At 34.1% G+C, this 21821-nt stretch overlaps 5 protein-coding genes across 5 annotated transcripts; 2 read left to right on the forward strand and 3 right to left on the reverse strand.

Annotated features, from left to right (window-relative positions):
- Positions 1-41: 41 nt before the first annotated feature.
- Positions 42-2056, forward strand: LOC103860654 (dof zinc finger protein DOF3.4). The gene has a single exon (XM_009138296.3). The coding sequence runs from the start codon at positions 1119-1121 to the stop codon at positions 1845-1847; it is 729 nt and encodes a 242-aa protein (XP_009136544.1). The 5' UTR covers positions 42-1118; the 3' UTR covers positions 1848-2056.
- Positions 2002-5006, reverse strand: LOC103860653 (pentatricopeptide repeat-containing protein At3g50420). Its single transcript, XM_009138295.3, has one exon. It carries the CDS (start codon positions 4197-4199, stop codon positions 2058-2060), a length of 2142 nt encoding a protein of 713 aa, XP_009136543.1. The 5' UTR covers positions 4200-5006; the 3' UTR covers positions 2002-2057.
- A 254-nt stretch (positions 5007-5260) lies between these two features.
- LOC103861127 (methylesterase 10) lies at positions 5261-8375 on the reverse strand. The gene is made up of 4 exons (XM_018657115.2): positions 7045-8375; positions 6147-6627; positions 5904-6041; positions 5261-5664 (listed from the first exon to the last, which is right to left on the reverse strand). Exons 2-4 carry the CDS (start codon positions 6528-6530, stop codon positions 5383-5385), a joined length of 804 nt encoding a protein of 267 aa, XP_018512631.2. The 5' UTR covers positions 6531-6627; positions 7045-8375; the 3' UTR covers positions 5261-5382.
- Positions 8376-15413: 7038 nt separating this feature from the next.
- On the forward strand, positions 15414-19312 carry LOC103860655 (RPW8-like protein 3). Its single transcript, XM_009138299.3, has 2 exons — positions 15414-18230; positions 18774-19312. Exons 1-2 carry the CDS (start codon positions 17938-17940, stop codon positions 19093-19095), a joined length of 615 nt encoding a protein of 204 aa, XP_009136547.1. The 5' UTR covers positions 15414-17937; the 3' UTR covers positions 19096-19312.
- Positions 19313-19637: 325 nt separating this feature from the next.
- Positions 19638-21776, reverse strand: LOC103860656 (serine/threonine-protein kinase SRK2D). Its single transcript, XM_009138300.3, has 8 exons — positions 21461-21776; positions 21064-21240; positions 20925-20978; positions 20741-20833; positions 20563-20655; positions 20389-20493; positions 20211-20309; positions 19638-20131 (listed from the first exon to the last, which is right to left on the reverse strand). The coding sequence occupies exons 1-8, from the start codon at positions 21632-21634 to the stop codon at positions 19841-19843; spliced, it is 1086 nt and encodes a 361-aa protein (XP_009136548.1). The 5' UTR covers positions 21635-21776; the 3' UTR covers positions 19638-19840.
- Positions 21777-21821: the final 45 nt, after the last annotated feature.

Below are 21821 nucleotides of genomic sequence, written 5' to 3' on the forward strand. Positions count from 1 at the left end.
ACTCATTACTCCATTTTGGAAATGGAGTAACCCTAGCTATTACTCCATTTTGGAGTTGAACTTTTTATATTTATGAAATGGTCCTTTTGATTTTTAATGTTTTTAATTCATACTTAAAATAACATAATAACATAAAAAAATATAATACTCCACAAAAGATTACTACTTTATAGTTTACAGAAAATATGCATAAACTCATAAAAGTCAAAACTAAGAATAAAAAATATAAAATAAATATAATATAATATAAATAAGTAATTTAATAATTAATTCGGTAAATTGTTTTCGAAACTACCAAAAGCGGTGAAGTATTATTCAAACGGAATATATGAGTTTTTTAATTTTGTGGGTCAAAATTTTGATTGATAACATTTGTACTTGTTGAACTTGATATATGCACAAACAAACAATAGGATCCAATACATAATTCAAATTACAAAAAAAAAACTTTATTTTTTTTTATGTTTTTTTGATGCATAAAAATATTTTTGAATTAGAAAAATTGCATATGATAAAATTTGCACGAATTGAAATTGGAAGATAATCTCTAGTTGTATTTTTAATGATAAATATTTAATTTAAATAAAATATATTATTATAGAAATTTTGTAAACATAAAATAGTTGGGTTAATTGTTAATTTTTTATAAGTTGAAGGTACTAATAATAATTATATACTAAATGAAAAAAGAACCCTTTTGTTTGGAGTAAAAAATAGAGTAATACATTGGAGTAAAATCCAACTTCATTTTGGAGTTACACCATTTTGAAGTAAAATTTGGAGTAATACATTGGAGATGCTCTAAGATAGAATAACGAATAAATGTTTCATGTGTTCAAACAGAAAGCCTTGAAAGAAGAGCCGCCTACGTATGAAGTGAGCCGACTAGTAGTGTTAAGGGAGCAAACAGAGCCAACACTGTTCACAATAATCCATAGCCGATTCAACGATTCCAAAAGAGACAAACTTTTAAGACAAGAGAGAGAGAAAAGTCTTTCTTCTCCATCACCATCTCTATCTGCGCATGTTTCCTCCATAAAAACCAAAACAAACCTCCCCAAAAGCTCCAACCTTTAACCCAAAAGCTCCAATCTTTCTTCTTTCCCGCGTCTTCTTTGATGACGACGTCTGACTCCGGCGAATCACGACGCACGGCGATGAGGCCTCACGGCGGAATAACGGGGCTTCCACCGGCCACGGAGCAGCAAGAGCAGCTCCCGTGTCCTCGCTGCGACTCAACCAACACCAAGTTCTGTTACTACAACAACTACAACTTCTCCCAGCCTCGCCACTTCTGCAAATCCTGCCGCCGTTACTGGACTCACGGCGGAACTCTTCGCGACATTCCCGTCGGCGGCGGCACTCGCAAAGCCGCGAAACGCTCCCGCACTTGCTCCTCCTCCGCCGGAGTCCTCAACGCTCCGTTGCAAGCGACGCCTGTTCTCTTCCCTCAAACGTCGCTCTCTAACGACGTTTGCCACGCCGTTACCGAGAACGACGGAAAGGGAAGTTCTTTGTCTCTCTGCGGCAGTTTCACGTCTCTCCTGAACCAAAACGCCAACGCAGCGAGTGCCACGACGCATGGAACAGGCGGGTTTGGAAGCGGACTCGGGTCGGGTTATGATGACGTCAGCTTTGGACTCGGAAGAGCGGCTTGGCCGTTTTCGACCGTGGGCGACGCTGCAACGACGAATGTGGGGAGTAACGGTGGTCATCACGCGGTTCAGATACCCGCCACGTGGCAGTTCGAGGGTTTAGAGAGCAGCAACGCCGGTGGGTTCGTTCCCGGTGAGTACTTTGCGTGGCCGGACCTCTCCATCACAACACCAGTGAGCTCACTCAAATGAATGCAAAGCTTCTGTCTTTACTAGAGGGTTTCTATTGCTTTGGCTTTGTCTGATCTCTTAGTCTTAGTGTGTCTGGTCGTTTTAGAACTTGTGTAATGAAACTAGAAAACAGAGCAAGTTTGTGTTTTTCTTTGTCTCTAAGATCTTTACCTTGTTGCTTTGGACTCTGTTTTATAATTGCAATGATGATACTTGTTTTTGGAACAACTCTTAATGGGAACAGTTAGGTCTTGTAAGGAATTGATCTTGTTCAATGGATGGTGATGATGATCTACACAACATATTACTCTTTAACCTATGTAATTCATCTTGCACTTGTATTACTTCTGTGTTAGACTGATCCCCAGAGGAGAAAACTTGAGTACCGTTGTTGTTCACTTCAATCCAGCTCAATCCTGGATCTTTAGCAGAAGCTAATCCTCTAATCTTCCTTCTCATCTCTGCAACATCCTCCCATCTTCCTTTCACCGCATAAAGATTCGACAGTAGTATGTATGTTGCAGTGTCTTCTGGATCAAGTCTCAGGATCTGCTCAGCCGCGTATAGCCCCATCTGCAAGTTTCTTGTGTTGACACATGCGCTTAACAGAGTTCTCCAGAGCTCTGTTTGGTTATTTCCAGGAAGAGACTCTTGTATCAGTTCCAGTGCTTCGTCTACTAACCCAGCTTTAGATACCAAATTCACCATGCAAGAATAGTGCTTAAATCCGGCTTTGATGCCTCTCTCCTTCATTTGGTTCCACAGGAACTTACCTTGCCGAGTTGATCCGCTGTGGCTGCAGGCTACTAGTAAAGACAAGTACGTTACTGCATCAGGGGTGAGACCGTTTTGTAGGATCTGTTCAAAGAAACTCAGAGCCTTTTCTAACATTCCATGTTGACTATAAGCTCCTAGCATTGAGTTCCAACATTTCAAATCCGGATTTGAAACAAGAGAGAATACTGATTCTGCAGCACTGTATTTTCCGGTTTTCCCATACATGTCTACTAAGGCTCCACATACCGACATCACACTATCGAATCCTGTCTTCACGGTAAGAGAATGGAACACTTCACCTTGTCTTAGCAATGCCATATCTGAACACGCTCCCAAGACACTGCTCAGGGAAAAACCATCAGTTCTATTTTTCTCTCTGTACATTTCAACGAAGAGTTGGACAGCACACTCGCTGTTTCCTACTCTCGATTGTCCAACGATCATCTCAGTCCACAGAACAATATCCCTCTCTCTAATCACGTCAAACACCTTCTGAGCAGCTTCAGCTTCCCCGTTCTTGAAGTACATGGACAGGAGCGTTGTCCCAACAAAAACACTCCTTTCATATCCCAATTTCATTACCTGTCCATGGAAAAGCTTTCCATGGACGAACCTCTCTGTTTCCCCTGTCGCACATATAACAGCAGAGAGAGTATATTCATCTGGCCTCGGTGTGGACCTCCTCCGTAACCTTCCATACATAAGAATCGCTTCCTCTCCAAATCCATTCTCTGAACAACCCGAGATAATCGAGTTCCATGCAATCAAATTTGGGTTATGAATCCTCTCAAACACAAAGAGCGCTTCTTTCACATCCCCACAACTGCAATACATATCTAGAAGTGCGTTCTCCACAACTGAATCAGCTAAACCATCCGAGACTATTATCCGGGCATGGATTACTTTCCCCAGTGAATAGCTTCCCAACTTACTACAAGCACTCAGCACCATCGAATACGTGAACTGCGTTGGAACAACACCAGACATCAACATGGTTCTAAACAGCGCAAGTCCTTCTTCTACCTCATCATTTCTCAAACTCCCAGATATCATCGTGTTCCAAACCACCGCATCTCCACCTTCTACACACTCAAAGACCCTCCTTGCGGATTCTAACTCATTACAACTAGAGTACATCCCCAAAACCGATGTCTGGACAACCACATTGTCTAAAAATCCAACCTTTATGATCTGAGAATGTAGCAAAGATCCCATCAAAACATCCTCGAGCAAAGCGCAGACCTGCACTAAGCTAGTGAAAGTCGAGCTATTGGGCTTCAAGGACTCAGACGCCATACGGGTTACCAGACCAAAAGCGTAACTTGCGTGGCTTTGGTTCCGGGAATACGCTGAACAAAGCGCGTTGTAAGAAACCACGTTTCTCTGAGGCATTGTGTCGAACAGCTTCCGCGCTTGTTCTAGAGAGCCGCACCTCACGTACATCGAGATGAGGTTGTTGCTTGCGTACGGAGAGTCGTGAGCTGCGCCCCCGGTGAGGACGAGTGCGTGGAGCTGACGCGCCCGTTTTAGTGCGGTGGTCGAAACGCATCTCCGTGTAAGCTCGACGACGGAAGAAGCTAGTTCGTTAAGTGGCATAGAAGCTACGTAACGTAATGGGACTCTAAACGCCGCGTTTTAATATAGCTAGAGAGCTTCTTTATATTAAAACGCCGCGTTTTAATTTTGTTTCAATCTTTAATGTCTGTCACTCACGCGCCTCTGTTTTTCTATTGCGAGCTAGCTGCATTATGATCATCATCAAGTCCTGCTTGATTACCCTTTTTATTTAAGGACATCGGTGCTGGCTGTGCTGAGGTTAATCCTTACCTCTTTAAGTTATTTGAGTATCAATACTGTATATGATTTTTTATTTTGTTTAATGTGAGATCAGCCATTTCTAGCTCTTGTACTCTAGTCTTTTTAAGTGTTTGTCTAGAGTTTCCAAAATTCCCTAATGCATTTGATTGACTCCTGCTTAACATCCACTGTATATCCTGGTAGATGCTTCATCTTTAAAGAGAACATTTGTCTTGCTGGAGACCTGTATGGTTGAACAAAAGTGGAAGTTATGTTCCCATGCTTTTGAAGATGCTAAAGACTGTCTTATTTCATTGGGTCGGGTATGAAAACACTGGAAGAAACTCATTCCATACAACCCATAAGATCTTCTATGACGGTTTGCTTACTGTAAACTCACCTATTCATTTAATCACCTAACTGAAACTTCTCTTATACTGAGGGAGGTTAACGTTTCAAGAACTCTGTCTAATCCAAAGAGTAATTAGGAAGTCATGTTCAACAATGTTAGCTGCTACGAGAAGTATTTATCTTAATCTCTCAGTTGAGATTCTCTGAGATAGAAGGATCAGATGCCAAGGCAGTCTCCTTTCCAGATCAAATTTCAAACTTATTGTCATATGTAGAATTCTGTAAGTTCGAGAATCTCATGTCTAATCAAATTTTCTTGGGTTCTGACACAAGTGAGTTCTGTTTCTGTATAGAGATACTACATTCTTGGCTGGTGCAGGAGCTATACCAATCAGAGAGCATTATGTTCTTGTCTCCACAATCCAAACCCGAACGGTATAAGATACTCTTGTTTTAAACCAATGTGGAACTGCCTCATCCAAATACAGCAAGCAATGTAACCCATAATATCAAGAATCACAAGGGCTCTTATTCATATCATAAATATAACAAAGCGTTAGAGATACACACTCCAGAGGGGATAGCTTTAAAATTTCAGGATACTCAAACTCAATACAAAGTTACACTTTTATCAGTTGTATTTTGCTGCTATTTCCTGTAACAGTAGAGAAAGCTGTTGAGGCTTGGTGATCATAGCCATGTGACCAGCTTCTTCGACCACTTTCACTTCATTAGGTTCGTAGTTACTAATCATCCACCTCTGAATCTCCTCTGGAACCACATTGTCACCTTCGCAGACGATAAACACTCTCTTCATAGATCCATACCTCTCCTTGGTCAGCAAATCTTTACCTTCCATTTCCTTTGGGTATAACCTGCTCGGTTTCACCAACGTCATGGCTAGTTCTAGATCCTGACAATCAAAATATATTAGTATATTACCAACATTAGTCACCTAATCTTGGTTTGTAAAACTGATTATGCCATAAGCAAGTCCAGGCAGTCTTAGTCCCCAAATTTTTAAAAGTTAATATATATTTGATTTGATGGTCCTTAAATTATAATAATTCTTTATTAAGATTTATACTATTATAATCCCAAAAAAAAACTCAGCCTCTGGTCATAGATGGATGTAATGAATGTAAAACTGACCTCTGACTGGCAGTTACTATATGCCTTCTCCTTCATGAAGCTATTACCGAACATAACTGAACTTGGCGGCTGTCCTGGTCCTTCCTCAAATGTAAACTCACAATCCATGGCGAATCCATCAGGGAGACGTTTGAAATACTACAGACAAACAGAAAGTGACATACAATTATCAGATAAGATATATCCTCAAGAGTGGTCCCAATAACTTTATTTTATTTTTCTTTGAGATTTTTTTCTGGCTACCTCTTGAATGAGAACGGAAGGAGGAGACTCATGGTGTGGCATATAAGCAGAGATGAAGATTCCGACAGAGATTTTGGTCGGAAACCTTTCCATAGCGAGAGAGGTTCCAATGCCACCATAGCTATGACCAACAAGGACCACCTTCTCTTCCTCAGGGAGAGACTCCATGAAACTCATCAAAGGCTCTAGATACTCGGAGACAGAACGAACCTCGTCGAGCCTCCTCTTGTCGATACCGGACCCACCAAGTTCAATAGCTGTCACTCGTTGACCATTGCCCTTGAGCTTTCCCGCCAGCTTGAACCAGCACCATGCCCCATGACATGATCCGTGGACAAGCACGAAATGGTGGTGGTGTTGTTGTTGCATGTGCTGTGTTTGCATTTGATATTGTTTGGTAAGTGATGTTATCCTTGTCTATTCGTGTGTGTATATATAGCCATTCATCGGTAAAGGTGGAACCATTTAATTGTTTTTTAACCTATTAAGGGATATGTATCCCACATTGGAAAATCAATGGGACATTAAGTAATATATAAAGGGTTAGGGCCAATCCACTAATTGCCAATTGGTTTTGAGTTGGAAGCCCATAATAAACCTGAATCTAACATGGTATCAGAGCCCAGATCCTAATAAGTTAAACCCCTAATTAATATTAACCCTATCCGACCGGGTATATAGGTTGTAATTGACTCGCTCGACCGAGTATAACTGTCTTAAAGTTCCGAGATTTCTGGCCGATAAGAGTCATCATCTCGAGGAGGAGTATTAAGGGATATGTATCCCACATTGGAAAATCAATGGGACATTAAGTAATATATAAAGGGTTAGGGCCAATCCACTAATTGCCAATTGGTTTTGAGTTGGAAGCCCATAATAAACCTGAATCTAACATAACCGGTTGGAACCGATTATCAAGGAAAGAGTATCAACCATAACTCATATGATTCACTCAATCACTATAATCGCTCCATCATATATTCTTCTTAATGATTATATGATCTTCACATTTATTGTTTGATTCATATAGCTCTAATATATAAAGCTTTGTAACTCTCTTTGTATTAAGAACACAATTCATACATTTCTCATAAGTTATTACCGATAGGACTGGTTCTAGTTTGGAACATGTGTAGTTTTAGATTCCAACAAGGTAAGAACAGTAAAACGAAAAAAACTAGAATACGAGCTAATTACAATTATATATTGGGTTAACGCCTCCTGCGGTATAAGATCTAACTATATTACGAGTTTATTAATGCTATTAAATCAGTTAATTATTATCTGATTTAATACAGTGATTTTCTAAAGCTACTTTAAGTTATTAGTTAATTGAAAGAAAGACTATTTGGACGGTTAAAGATAAGCACGTGGAATACAAGAAATTCAATGCATTATGAAATGATAAATGTCAAATCTGAAACTGTTCAACCTTTGTTTTGGTATCTTTCTCTTAAAATATTGTCAGTGTCAGATCTCTTTGTTAATAGGCTATTAGGCCACATTGCAACGTTTCCGAGTCAATCTTGTCTGCCGAAGCTATAAACTATTTGAGAAAGTAAGACAATATTAGGTGAGATGATTTTATACTAGCATTGTATGATTTTTTTTTTTTTTGAGAAATGGTATTTGTATGTTTTGTTTGAGAGAGTGCTTTTTATTTGTGCTTTAAATATGAAAGAAATCTTTGACTGTGTATAGTTTCACATTTTCAATTTTAACAATGTGTGTAATAATATTTAATAAATATATTTTCAAATATATCTAGCTATCTTTATTAAGTGTTCTAAAAAGAAAGATATATTTTTTTCTGTCAACAAAAAAGAATGAATCTCGGTATATACAGTTATAAATCTATAATGTGACTCTAGAGAATTTACATAGATATTTTCTATTAATGTGATGGTATTCTTCATTTTCAAAATCCTAATATGTTTACTATTTTTTGTAGGCACCAAATTTACTAGATAAAGAAATTTGATATGTAAAGCAAAAAATTTACAAATAACATGTATAAAAAATACAACAATATAATATCGTAGTTGGAAAAGAACTAGGTTGAAGCAGAGTCGAGATTAAATCTCTTTCCTTAATCCTTTAAACACCCGTAGTGTGCCGGTTTGATACGTTTAAGAATCCCATGATACAACTACCTACATCTTCAGTCTCACAGTACTTGAGAACCAAAGCATTTCGAACATATTTATATGTTATACTCTCAGGCACAAAACAAAAAAAAAACTTAGGAGAAAGTGGTTTGTATTGGATGTGTGTGTTTGGGCTAACAAGATTAATCTTATTTGCATATGAATTTGGGCTAACAAGATTAATCTTATTTCCTTAATTCCAAAACTTGATCTAGCCCAATTATCTCTTTTCTTAATACACCAAAGTGTCTACAAAGTTTTTATAACTTTGTTTTAGTTTCTACATTTATATACAAGAGGATTTCCACCTCATATTTCTAATATGAATATTTTACAAATAATTTCATATTAGACTTTCATTTCTCATTCAAAATGAACTTCGTTTTTGACATATGATTTCACTATATTATAGTGCTCATAACAATGAATCCAACGATTCCTCAATCCGGTCATTCCGACAATCAAATTGCTCGAAAAAATCACTGGAATATTGGTCATAGCCATTTGTCCAAAAAACAGTTCCAACATTTTTATTTACTCTCATTTTTATGTTTAGTAGTAGCGTTATGTTTTAAAATTACGATACCGAACAACTAGGGCGAAAAAGCCCTAAAAATCTGAACGGAACTAATCAGAAAAATAAATATGAACTGAACTGAATCCAACATAATTATTTAAATAGATCTTGTTTTATGGTATTTCAGATTTTGAGTATCAATGAACTGAATCCTAAAGCAAACATATATCTGAAAAGAACTCAAAACATTTTTTTAAGTATGCTACATGAAAACAGAATCCCGAATAAGTATCCAAAATACTCAATATTTTTAATGCAAACTATAAAAATACCGATTACACAAATAATTAATTCAACTACTCAGGTAGATGTATATTTGCTATTTGATCAACAATTGAGGTTCTTATGTTTAAAATTTACATTCTAACTTTGATTATGAGTAGAAATTTGCTTTTGAAGTTTAAACAATGTTATTTTATTTTGAAATTCAAATAATATTTCATGCATTTATAGAGTTTATAGAGTTGTTAGTTACTTTTACGTTTCTCTCCTACAACTAATTTTAAATCAAACCACCAACTTTGCCTAGTGTAAATTGTGTAAACTTCAAAATTTTGCGAACTAATATGTTTGCTTTTGAATCACAAATCTAATCTATTAAAATTGAAGTACAAATTTGATTTAACCCTGAATTTTACTCAATAATTACAATGACAAACCACTGACCAAAACACAGTAGTTTTACACATTCTTTAACCAATTAATTTTGTAGACTAATAAAATCACTAAACCAATCTGTCTGGTATACAATATCTTCTCTATTAAAAGAGAAATACCATTTTTATCTACTACAAAATTCTAGGTCCATATATTCAAATAATATTTTTATTGTTTACATTAGTTTATTTAATGTATAACATTTCTAAATAATTATAAAGATATTAATAACAAATCCATTTTAACTATAAATTTAAATTTTAGTTTTAGGATAGCAAAATCTGTTGAGGAAAAATCTAACAAAATCTTTTTAAAATTTTAAATATTCTTTTAATTAATGCACTGATTAATTTCACAATTAGTAGTATAATGTTATTATAAATTAATTTTAATTACATTTTTATTGTAAACAAAATAATGAAATTATTTGCTAATTTTATAAATTTTATAAGTATATTCTACATTATATTAAAATAGAAGTAATTAATGAATTACATATTAAAATTATGTTTTTTGTGCAAACATATTAAAATTATGTTGAATTGGTAAACCAATATATTTTTAAAAAATACTTTCATTAAGATATATAAATAAAATATCATTCACCGTTTAAAGTGACTATAATATCATTCACCTTTTAAAATGATTAAAATTCATAAATTATGTAATAATTTTTACAAAAAAAATAAAATTGTAACATATGTTAAATTTTAATATTTAGAACTATATATCATCTATTTAGTTATTTTTAAAATGACAGCAATATATTATCATAAATTAGTATATACAAAATAACATAAATTTTTACTATTTTCCATTATTTTATTAAAATTGTAAATTTATTTTACTATGAAAATTATAAAATAAAATAACTAAACTAAAAGAAAATTAGAATACGACACATAATCTAAACATAAATCTCCGCATCACAAAGAAAAAGAAAAATACTATATTAACACTAACTCGATAAAGGTCTGGAACACAAATGAACGCGATCAAGCACCAATCCAAAAAAAAAAATAGATCAGAAGAAGAATAATCAACGGAATACCAAAGTCACCACAAAGCCGGAAAACACATGCCTAAAGTACAACCACCAGCTAAGAGGTAAGAACCACCTCACAAACAAAACAACCACATATAAGGGGCTCATGCCAATGAAAAACTCACAAAACTCTGCATAGAAGAGACTAACTCAACGCACCTACACCAATGAAAGCATGAGAAGAAGAAAACAACCTAAGGGAGGAAGAATAGAAGCCAACCACAGAGAAACCAAAGCTCAAGTTTGAGACAAGAAATAATCTTCCAAGCCTACAAAACATACACGAAAGAAAACACTTCCAACCCTGGAGTGGCAAACATGGCGAAATGGAAAGCCACCAGAGACACAACCAGCAATGAAAAGTGTAACGAGATGAGAGAACAAAAAGAGAAAAAGAGACTACACAAAATCAGCAAACTATGGAACACAAATGAACGCGATCAAACACCAACCCAGAAAAACCAAAAAAGCGAATCAAAGGAAGAATAATCACCGGAAGACCAAAGTTACCATGAAGCTGGAAAACACATGCTTATAGCACTATCACCAGCTAAGAGGTAAGAAACACCTCACAAACAAAACAACCATATACAAGGTGCCACACCAATGAAGAACCACAAAGCTCTGAACAGAAGAGACGAAAGCTCCAAGAAACTAACTCCACAAACCTATACCAAGGGAAGCATGAGAAGAAGAAAAACAACCTAAAGGAGCGAGAATGGAAGCCAACCACAGAGAAACCAAAGCTCAAGTTTAAGACAAGAAATAATCTTCCAAGCCCACAAAACATACGCGGAGGAAAACACTATCTAAACCTGGAGTGGCAAACATGGCGAAATGGAGAGTCACTAGAGATGAAAAGTGCAGTAAGATGAGAGAACAAAGAGAGAAAATGAAACTACAAAAAATCAGCAAACTATGGAGTCGTCCTCGAGCTATGAAGAGAACATAAAGCCAGATCACGAAAAACCAGATCTTGAAAACCAAGACGCGCATGGACTATCAACGGCAAGCCAACTACGAGGAAGACAACATAAAAGACAACTAAACTCAGACCCAACCCAAGGAGATGTAATTCCTAACATTAGCCAAATCTAAGGAAGAATATGACAAATATTGACCAGAACAGCGTACAACATCATGAGAAACAATTGCACAACTAGAAACTCATAAACCTGATCTAGAACAAATCTGAGATAATATCTCAAGAGAAGAATACGAGAAAAACAAGAGAAACGAAGGTGAGTCTTTTTTTGGTGATGGTAAAAGACATCGACACCGGAAATGTAAACAAAATACATAGATGGTGACGGCTCAAACAAAATATATGGAGACGAAAAAAAAACATCTTAGGAGAATAATGTTCGACGTTGTTAAAAAAAGAATAATGTTCAAAATTTGAAAATATGAAATACAATTTTGACGCTAAAACCGTTAATGTTAGAATTAATAAATGCTTAAATGCAAAGTTATTGAAATTTAATATGCTTTACACCAGAAGCTCAATTCACCGCTAATAAATACTACTATACACACAACAACACATTATTGAAAAGACAAACACATAATACATTAACCTATAACCTAATACTACATAACACAATAAAATACTAAACCATGCTCTTCACAAACAAATAGTGACCACATAATTACATCATCCAAAAATATTATACTTAACAACAATAAAATAATATTCCGCACACCTCCTAGTATATATAATTTAAAACTATATTTTGAAAAGATTGACTGCAAGTCTGCAAGTGTGTAAATGTGGAACTACAACACGTTTCTTTTAAAGCAACCTTTGGTTAAGAGAATCCAACGATCCAAGTACAAGTTCTTTCCAAATCAAACTCTCAAAAGACAATTACCGCAAAGAGTAAAAGAAGAAAAAGGCAATCATTCTTTGCGGAAAAGCATAAATGACCACCCAATTTTGGAAATTGTCTAAAAAGCTTGAATGCACTAACAAGAAAAGGAGAGGGAAAAACAAAGAACTGAAAGAGACAACACAAGAAAGTAATTATCTATAAACAGTAACATGTCCCAGAAGAAGACTTTTTATGAGGAAGTGGCAAATTAAAAGGAAGAGAAGTTAAACCGCTGATCAGTTGTGAGATGAACGGTTTGAAGCATCCTCTTGGTCAGTGCGGTGCGAAGCACTGTGAGGGCCCGAGGCAGATAATATAGTTTTATCTAAGTTTATTTTTTACAAAAATTATTAATAAAATAAAATTATACAAGATTTTATATTTGTACTAAAAATTTAGAATTTTATAATTATAGAATATAATATATATATTGAAAATAAAAATAAGATATTTATAATATAGTAGATATTTATATTTATTTACAACCATGAAAAATAAAACTATATATCTATTTATAAATTTATATCTTTAATTCATAGTATAAACATATAATATTACCGTTGCAAATTTAAGAGTCCGAATTCAATGTACAAACTACCATGTGATATAACAATTAACTAAATTATAAAATTAAATGTAATTAATATAACTAATTAAACTAAGTACTAGGGAAAAAAAGAACCCTAAATTTAACAGTTTTGGAGGGGGCCTAAGGCAATTGCCTCATTTTGTATGCCTTAGGCACGACTCTGAGTTTTGGTCCAGGTCATCACAAAGAAGCTGCACCAGTCAAGCCACGCAGCTTCTCATGTTAAACTCTCGAGCCTTAGGGAATCAACATTGCACACTGGAAACAAGATGGAAAATGTCAAAACTTTTGAGTTATTTACTAAGGATTTTAGAGGTCACAAAATTAAACTGGGTTGGAAATAATCCACTTTTCAGAAAGAGTTAAATTACATGGCACGGATCTCGCCATGTGATATATATGGACCCATAACTTTTTAATTATTAAGAAATAGAAATTTATTTAAACAAAAAAAAGAAGAAGAAGAAATTCTTAGCCTTCATAAAATATTTAAAAGATTGTTCAAGCAATGTACTATTCTGTAGTCATTGGCAGAGCCATGAGCAAGGAAAAAGTCATTTGCCACATACTTTTTTTTTACAAAGAAGCCATTTGCCACATACTCAAAAACGGTGCAAGTTGTAGGAAAACAAGATAGACAAATCAGTTTCAACAATAATTTTCAGATGTTTACGATTCATATTTCTCTTGCTTTTTTGCTGGCACAAATTACTTTCTGTTTTTCTTTTGATAATTTGGAAATACGTTGAAATCCAGTTACAAAAAAAGGAACAAAAAAAGGAAATACATTGAAATCGGATGTTTTAAAATTCATTAAATCTGAGTACTTTTACCATCTAAAACATTTAAAGGTAGTCAAATAGAGTGATGAAATAGTTTCACATTCGAGAAAATTTAATTCTTGACTTGAGCTAACATAACAAATCCTCAACAAAATAAAATCCTCACACATTTTAAAACTACCAAATAATTATTGGAAATAAGAGAAGATAAGACAAATGAGATCCATGTAACAACACAATCTTCTTCTTTTTTTGTAAATGAACAACACAATCTTCATTACAATGTTTTTTCTTATGCAGACTTGATTCTCTTTGAGCTAATAGGACTATAGGAGACACTTATACAAATCAAGAAAATACCTCCACCCTATTTGAGATCCGGTAACACGAAGCATGACTCGTGCAGTTGATCGTGGAGGGTAGACAAGAACCGTGTTGTGGCTGGCTCGCGCAGCCTAACCAATTTCGCTGCAGAATTGGTCACTGGCAACCAACACACCAAGTTTCATGGACAAACGTGAAGTAATTTCCAACCAGACATTTGATCCACAGTTACAGAGTCCACAACGTTATGTACGTCTGAGTATGCAAAACAAAACACGACTCCATCGTCCTCCAATGCAATCCGGTGCATGTGAGGTATGCGGTCATGGGGTAAGGCTGTCCAGCTACTCTTAGTCTTTGATAAAGCACAAATTCTAAAATTCTGGTATGTATCAGACAACTCATCGGCTCTTTGGGTAACCAAATAAACATAGCAGAATACTAAAAGCATTTCCATCCGTTGATAAACTCAAATATATTATTTTATTTTAAAATAATATAAAATACGTTTGAAAATTTGGTTATTAGTTTTTTTTTTAAGTTCTTCCGATAAGAATCCATTTCCATTCTAATTTCTTATTAAAATTTCCAATAAAAATGTTTTAGTGAATGATGATGTATTTTTGAAGCCTCAAACTCAGTAGCTTATCATTATATACCATTTGGTTCAAGCTTCAAGTTTCAACTTGAGAAATTAAATATTAGAAAATGAAACGACAGTTTTAATTAATTACATCAAAATACAAAAAAATGGAACAAAATGTATTGATTAAAGTATCAAACACAGAGAGACAAAACCTTAAATCAATCAGTCTAATAACCAAACAAATTTCTTTCAATTGGTAACTTTGGTTGCAAATAGTTGCTTAATTAGATTTAGAAGAACGAACTTCAATGTAGTTACCAATTAATTACCAACTACACTGATTCTGGACTCTGCTAAAATCATACTCCTTCCGTTCCTAAATCAAATATGTTTAGGTAAAACAAACACATATTAAAAGATTATTTTTTATCTAGAAAATATCATTTTAATGACAAATTAATGATATTCAACCAATTACAAAATAAATCATAAAATATGATTGGGTATGTACAATTTTTAATAAATTAAAAATTATCTAGAAAAATAAAAACATCTTATATATTGGAACATCAATTTTTTTTATAAATATTCTATATTTACAAACGGAGGGAGTATCATTTAAATTTGTTTGTACATGTTTTTTTTTGTCAACAGTACATGTTTATTTATTTCACTAATTTTAATCTTCTTCAAAAAAAATTAACATGTTACACAATTTTCTGTTCTACAAATTATTTATTTATCTAATCCTTCCATTATTCACAAGTCAACACCTTTTCTAACCATGGGATTAGGGAAAAAACTATTGTCTAACTTCAAATAAAATTTGCAATTTCCTACATATTATATTACAGTTACCCATTTTTATTTTGTATGATTTTAAGGCCCTTTTATCAATTAAAAGGCCTAGTTAGATTCTGTAGTAGTTTTGCTCCACGTGCCGGAATTAATGAGTTCTATTAAGGTTGTGATAGTTTTGGGCTTCGGAGTTCGGATTGCACTCGTAAAAATCGCGTATGGGTATTTGACATGAGCTAAGAAACCGACATGGTTCCACATCAACATCAGCTGCAAGCAGTGTTTTAAAACCCGATCCGGATCCGCAGTTGAACCAATATACTTGGTGACCCAGAAAAAAATCCGGTTTGGATTTTATGAAAAATTTAATATTGAAAACCCTGCAAAACTCCGCGAAAACCCAGTATCAAACGACCGGTCGAACCAATAAATAACATTTACTTCATTTTTAAGTTTTCAATTAAGTTTTTAGATTATGTTTTATATTATAAGTTTCCAATTAAGAAGTTAGGTGCTGATAAAAAAAAGTTAGGTTTTTTTTTTTCAGTTTTATATTTGTGATTTTTAGATTTTGATGAAGATTTCAGTTTCTCTATGTCACCTGAAGAAAATAAAGTGAACGATGATAGAGAGAACCAAAATTAGTTGATGTGATTTGGTGTTAGTTTATTTCCGCTATTGACATTTTATTATAATGATCTTTTATTTTTGGTTTATTTTGTATTTGAAATTTAATTTATTATTCAATTAGACATTTAAATATTTATAAATTTTATGTCTTGATTTTTTTAGATGTCGTAAATCTTATTTTGTTGGAAAAAATTTTAAATAATCTAAACTACTTTTTGATATTTTGTATATCAAATGAAATTAAAAATATTAAAACTAAAGTTAAGTATTTTCTAAAAAAATTTAAACATAAAATATATACATATCTAAACTATTAATTTATGTTTTAAAAAATATTTAGAAAATATTAAACTTTAGTTTTTATATTTTTATTTACATAGCTAATATATTATTATATAATAAAATTAATTTATTTATTAACCCGTGGTTTATCTGTAATCCGGTAAGTCGTCCGGTTTAGTGTCCGGATCGGGTTTAAAAACATTGGCTGCAAGGGAAAAGTTACAACTAAACGATGCCGTAACTAACATCATACAAATATATAAGTTGTTGATAACAAAAAGGTTTGTTCAATGATCTTTGCTATTCAACTATATTGAACCAAACTTAATAAAATGATTTTTTGTAAACGACTTAAAAAGTGTTAAAAGAATCACTAGTTCACTATGCATTTTCATACGATTTATTATTGAAAACTTGGCTAAGTTAGTTCTGTTGTATACATGACAAAATATATATTCTGTTTTAAGTAAAAGAAAATGAAAATATTTAGGTGTAGATTTCAGAATTGATATGAAAGCAGCAATTTCATGGATATTTCTATATTTTTATGTGTGGTTTGTTAATTTCTCAACATATATTAGATATATACTTAAAACAAAACTCACAGTGCAATGATTCTTAGGTACAAGAGAAGAATCATAGACTTAGAGAATACAGATTGGTAAAAATTTCATTAGAAGTATTTTAAACAAATGTTTTATACTTCAAAGATGATTTTGTTAAATAATTAACTTTAATTTTGAAAAGAAAATAAATCATTAAATAACATACAAGTGATATTTGAATTCTTGTATGTTTCACTAAATTTCTTTTTCGAAAACTCTTTTTACCCTCTTTCTTTTTATTATTATCTTATTTTTACCATACAAAATCAAATTAAGTGAGTGACTGATTACAAAGTAAATAATTGAGATTTTCTAATCTCTATATTCCTCGTAATTTAGTAATCACTAAGCTAATTTAATCATCAATAATCACAAAAATGATGATGAATGTATTGTCCCTCAAAATTAATATCAATTAAATTGATTTTTTTTGTGAAACTATTAAAACATGGACCTCATTACAATCCTCTCTCTTCTTCATATACAAAGAAACTAATAAAGAAATAGTTTCCTCCTCTAAATTTGATAAGCAACGTTTGTTGTCTGTATTCAATTTCTTTTTCCAGCTCAATACATTAAAGAAAATATCATTTTCATTCATTTTGTTAATTAAGTAGTCATCAAGTAAAGCTGATTTCTCTGTATTTTCCTCGTATTTAGTGATCACAACAACTTCTACATCCAAACATCTCTTTTTTACCTAGAAAGAAAGATAGTCGTCGGACCCATACTAATCAAAGTCTACAACTTTTGTCTGATATAGTTAATAACCAATTCGAAAACAACTTGTTATGTTAACAAAAGACTTCCACATTTCCATATAAATAGACTCCTCACTCATGAACCTCTAGATTTAAAGTTAATCTCCTCCTATCGCGTTTAATCTAATCTCAACAAAATGGTTATCGAGCTTATGGCAGGGGCTGCTCTTGGACTTGCTCTCCAAGTCGTCCACGAAGCCATTAAAAAAGCAATAGAGAGATCTTTAAGCACAAGATATATCTTGTACCGTCTTGAGGATACAATCTCGAGGATCACTACATTTGTGGCTCAAGTCGATAAACTCAGTGAAGAAGTTGAAGATTCTCCGAGGAAAATCATTGAAGATCTTAAGAATCACCTTGACAACGCTGCTTCTCTTCTTAAAGCTTATGCGGAGCTCAGACGCAGAAATTTAATCAAGAAGTATAGGTATGTTTACTGTATATGAATAGTATCAATTTATATGACATGAAAATGCATGAAAAAGTCTTCTGGCTTATATGAAGTAGCGTTAGTTCTTAATTTAAATACTTTAAAGAAATATCTTCTTTCTATTTTTATTTGAGATTACGTGTACACATGGATACCACTAGAAACTTATATTGATATCTTGATTTACATGTAAATGAATTATTGGAGATGGTTAATGGTTATATTTGATCAGGGATGGTTAATTGGATTTTTTGGGGTTATATTTCATGGTTTGTCACTCACAACCAATTTAATTACTACACTATAGGTCTCATCTCACTTTGCGTTTACAAAATTAAATTTCAATTGGATAATATATTTTTATTTTCAACAAAATTATAGTTTTAAATAAGAGATTTCCAAAAAAAAAAAAAAACAAAGTAAATGTGGTTAAGTATCTTTTATATATTTTTCAGTACCCTTCCCGTTTAGCCAAATTATAGGTTGGCTCATTCCCTAATCGATCCCAACATCTAATGTAAATGTGTTGGTGATCTGTAGGTGCAGGAGAAGCATCAAAGAGTTGGAAGCTTCATTGAGATGCATGATAAATGTGGATGTTCAAGTCAACCATTGGGATATCAAAAAGCTGATGGCCACGATGTCTGAAACGAACACTAAACTCCAACCAACGGATTGTTTCAAGAGCAAACATTGCATATCACAAAGTAGTAATCAACATATATTCAAAGCAAGAGACCCATCTTCAGAGGAACGAGCTGAATGTCTGAGTGATGAACCTAAACCGAAAATTGATATCCACATACGATGGAGTTCAAGAAAACGGAACAAAGATCGTGATATAAGGTTCACTATCAAGTGATGATTCTTGAACAAAGATCGTGATATACGGTAAATAAAATAATATGATAACATCTGGTTCTATGAAATAGGATTAGTTCAAATGTGTAGATTCTAAATGGGATCTTGTACTCAAACTATTTGTAGAATTCCTTTTTTCTTTCCATAAATCTGATGTCATACAATGTGTATAAATCTGCCAATAGTTATTAAAATAAAGAGAAATATATTACAAATTATATATATATATATATATGTATATATGTAAATTGAAAGTTTTTTTGTCAACAAAATCCACAAAAAAATTTTACACGGTTTGATTACAACTCTCTATAAGCTTTGATATTTATGATATAAAGCCTAAAAAAATATTATATCTCATCTTCCTACGGATTGTCACTGTTTCAAGATCAAGCATAGCACATCATTGGTACAACAAAGTAGTAACCAAAATATAACTCCATGATACACAGACCGATCTTCAGAGAAAGATGAAGAAAGGTCTGAGAGATGGAACCAAACCATAGACTTGCCTTCATGTGATGTGTCTGGCAACACATAAAATGAATGCTCAAAGGGATCATATATTATAAAAATATATTACACATATATATATGTATATGAATCCGAAGTCTGTAGATAAAATAAAAGACAAACAAACGATCCAATAATAAAAGGATGGTGGTAGAGAAGCTTAAGAGAAGACAAAGACTCCAACAGTGTCTGAACAGTACGGCGGACAAAACAGACTTTGTCCTCTGAAACTCTCAAAGAGCATAAACTATCTCTCCGCTACTGTCAACATCAATCTCAGATTCGGAATCAAAGTCATCCATGTCATCGTCAAGGTCAAGATTATCAGCCATGAAGTCATCAAGGCAACGGTTTCTAACGGCTGGAATGGTAGCCTCCGAGATGATCTGCATGATAGTGTCCAGGCTCTGCATCGGCTGCTCCGGCTCTTGGAACTGACTACTCATTCTGTTCTCGTCCATCAGATCACCGGGGAGATTCTTCAAGAACCATTCATGGGATTTGATCTCTGGGATGCTGATTCTCTGCAACACAGATGGATCTCTCTCTCGTCAGGAAGATTCTTAAAGAAGAGAGAGAGAGAGAGTGTAAGAAAGAACTTACTGTTGCAGGATCGGCTACGAAGATCCTTGAGATAAGCTGGCGACATCCTGGTGAGAGGTTTAAGTCCTCAGGGATTGAGTAAGTGACACTAAGGATTCTCTGCGTTTTTAAAAGCAAACACAAACAATCAAAGTTTGAAACAAGAGAGTTGGTTAATGATGTGAAAGAAGGTTTTTACTTGTATAGTCTTTCGATAGTCTCTTGGCTCAGCTGGATCCTCAAATGGATAAGCTCCAACCAACATAACGTATAAGGTCACACCGCATGACCATACATCTGCCATCTGTTAAAAATGTAAATCAGGAGGAGAACTCAAAGCATAAACAATAAAGAGAGAAGAATTGGTCCATACCTTGCCATCATATTCCTGACGAAGAAGGATCTCTGGTGCGATGTATGCAGGAGTACCAACAGTTGACTTTGGTTGCGAGTGAAGAACAGAAGACTGAAGAAAACGAAAAATGCAAAGTTACAATGATAATCAGTAGGAAACACAAGGAGGAATACATATAGTATTAGTATACATATACCTTGGAGTAACCAAAATCACAAATTTTCAAACGAGGGGCAGGACTTCCATCCAACAATGTATTCTCCAGCTTCAGGTCTCGATGACATATTTGCTTCACAGTGGGTAATCAACATCAACATCAACACAAAGAATAAAAATCACTAAAACAAAAAAAAAGGTTCAAAAGTTGGCAAGAAAGGTACCATTGCATGACAATAATTAACTCCAGAGATAAGCTGCTGAAAGAAGAACCTAGCCTGTTGTTTAACATTTAAAACACAAATCAGTAGTAGTAGCAAAAATTGATTAAGTAAAAAAAAGAGTACACTAGTAGAGACAGACCTCATCTTCACTAAACCGGCCAGCGTTACAGATGCGGTCATAAAGCTCACCACCAGAAGCATACTCCATCACAATAGCCAGATGGCTAGGCGTCAAAATCACCTCCTTAAACCTGACGATATTAGGATGCCTCAGTGACCTGTGGTTGATGATCTCCCTCTGCACATTCTCATCAATCTGGCAAAAAAAAAAAAAAAAGATCACAACTTTATCAAAAGCATTTATTGGAAGAAAAAAAAACGGTTGAGAGAATAAAAAAGTTAGCACCTTTAAAAGCATTTAATTGACAAATCTAAAAGAGGGAAGCTACTAAATCTAGAAACTTATCATCACTACAACTACCCTCTATATATCAATCTAGGAGGAGGAGAGTACATGGAATTGAAAAGGAGCGTACTTTGTCACCTCTCTCGATGTACTTAACAGCGACGAGCTCCTTTGTAACTCTATCGGTCATGAGACGAGCTACTCCGAAGTTGCCAGACCCAATATCTCTCACGAAGTCGTACCGATCGCTCTCGTGTATGATCGGCAAATCAATCGGCATCACCGCCGCCGTCGTCGGATCCATTGAAAGAAGAAGGAAGGAAAGAAGCTTCGCGTTAAGCTGAGAAAATATCTTCTTGTGTGGAAGGAAGGTAAAATGATATTTCTGGGGGGGAGACCAGACAACGAATGAGATTAGACAAAGGGGCTTAATTATTGGTCCCTATCAAAATAGATAACAGAGAGGGAGAGATAGAGAGAGATAGAGTAAA

This window comes from Brassica rapa, chromosome A03 (genome assembly GCF_000309985.2).
Source record: "Brassica rapa cultivar Chiifu-401-42 chromosome A03, CAAS_Brap_v3.01, whole genome shotgun sequence".
In the NCBI taxonomy this organism is placed as follows: Eukaryota; Viridiplantae; Streptophyta; class Magnoliopsida; order Brassicales; family Brassicaceae; genus Brassica; species Brassica rapa.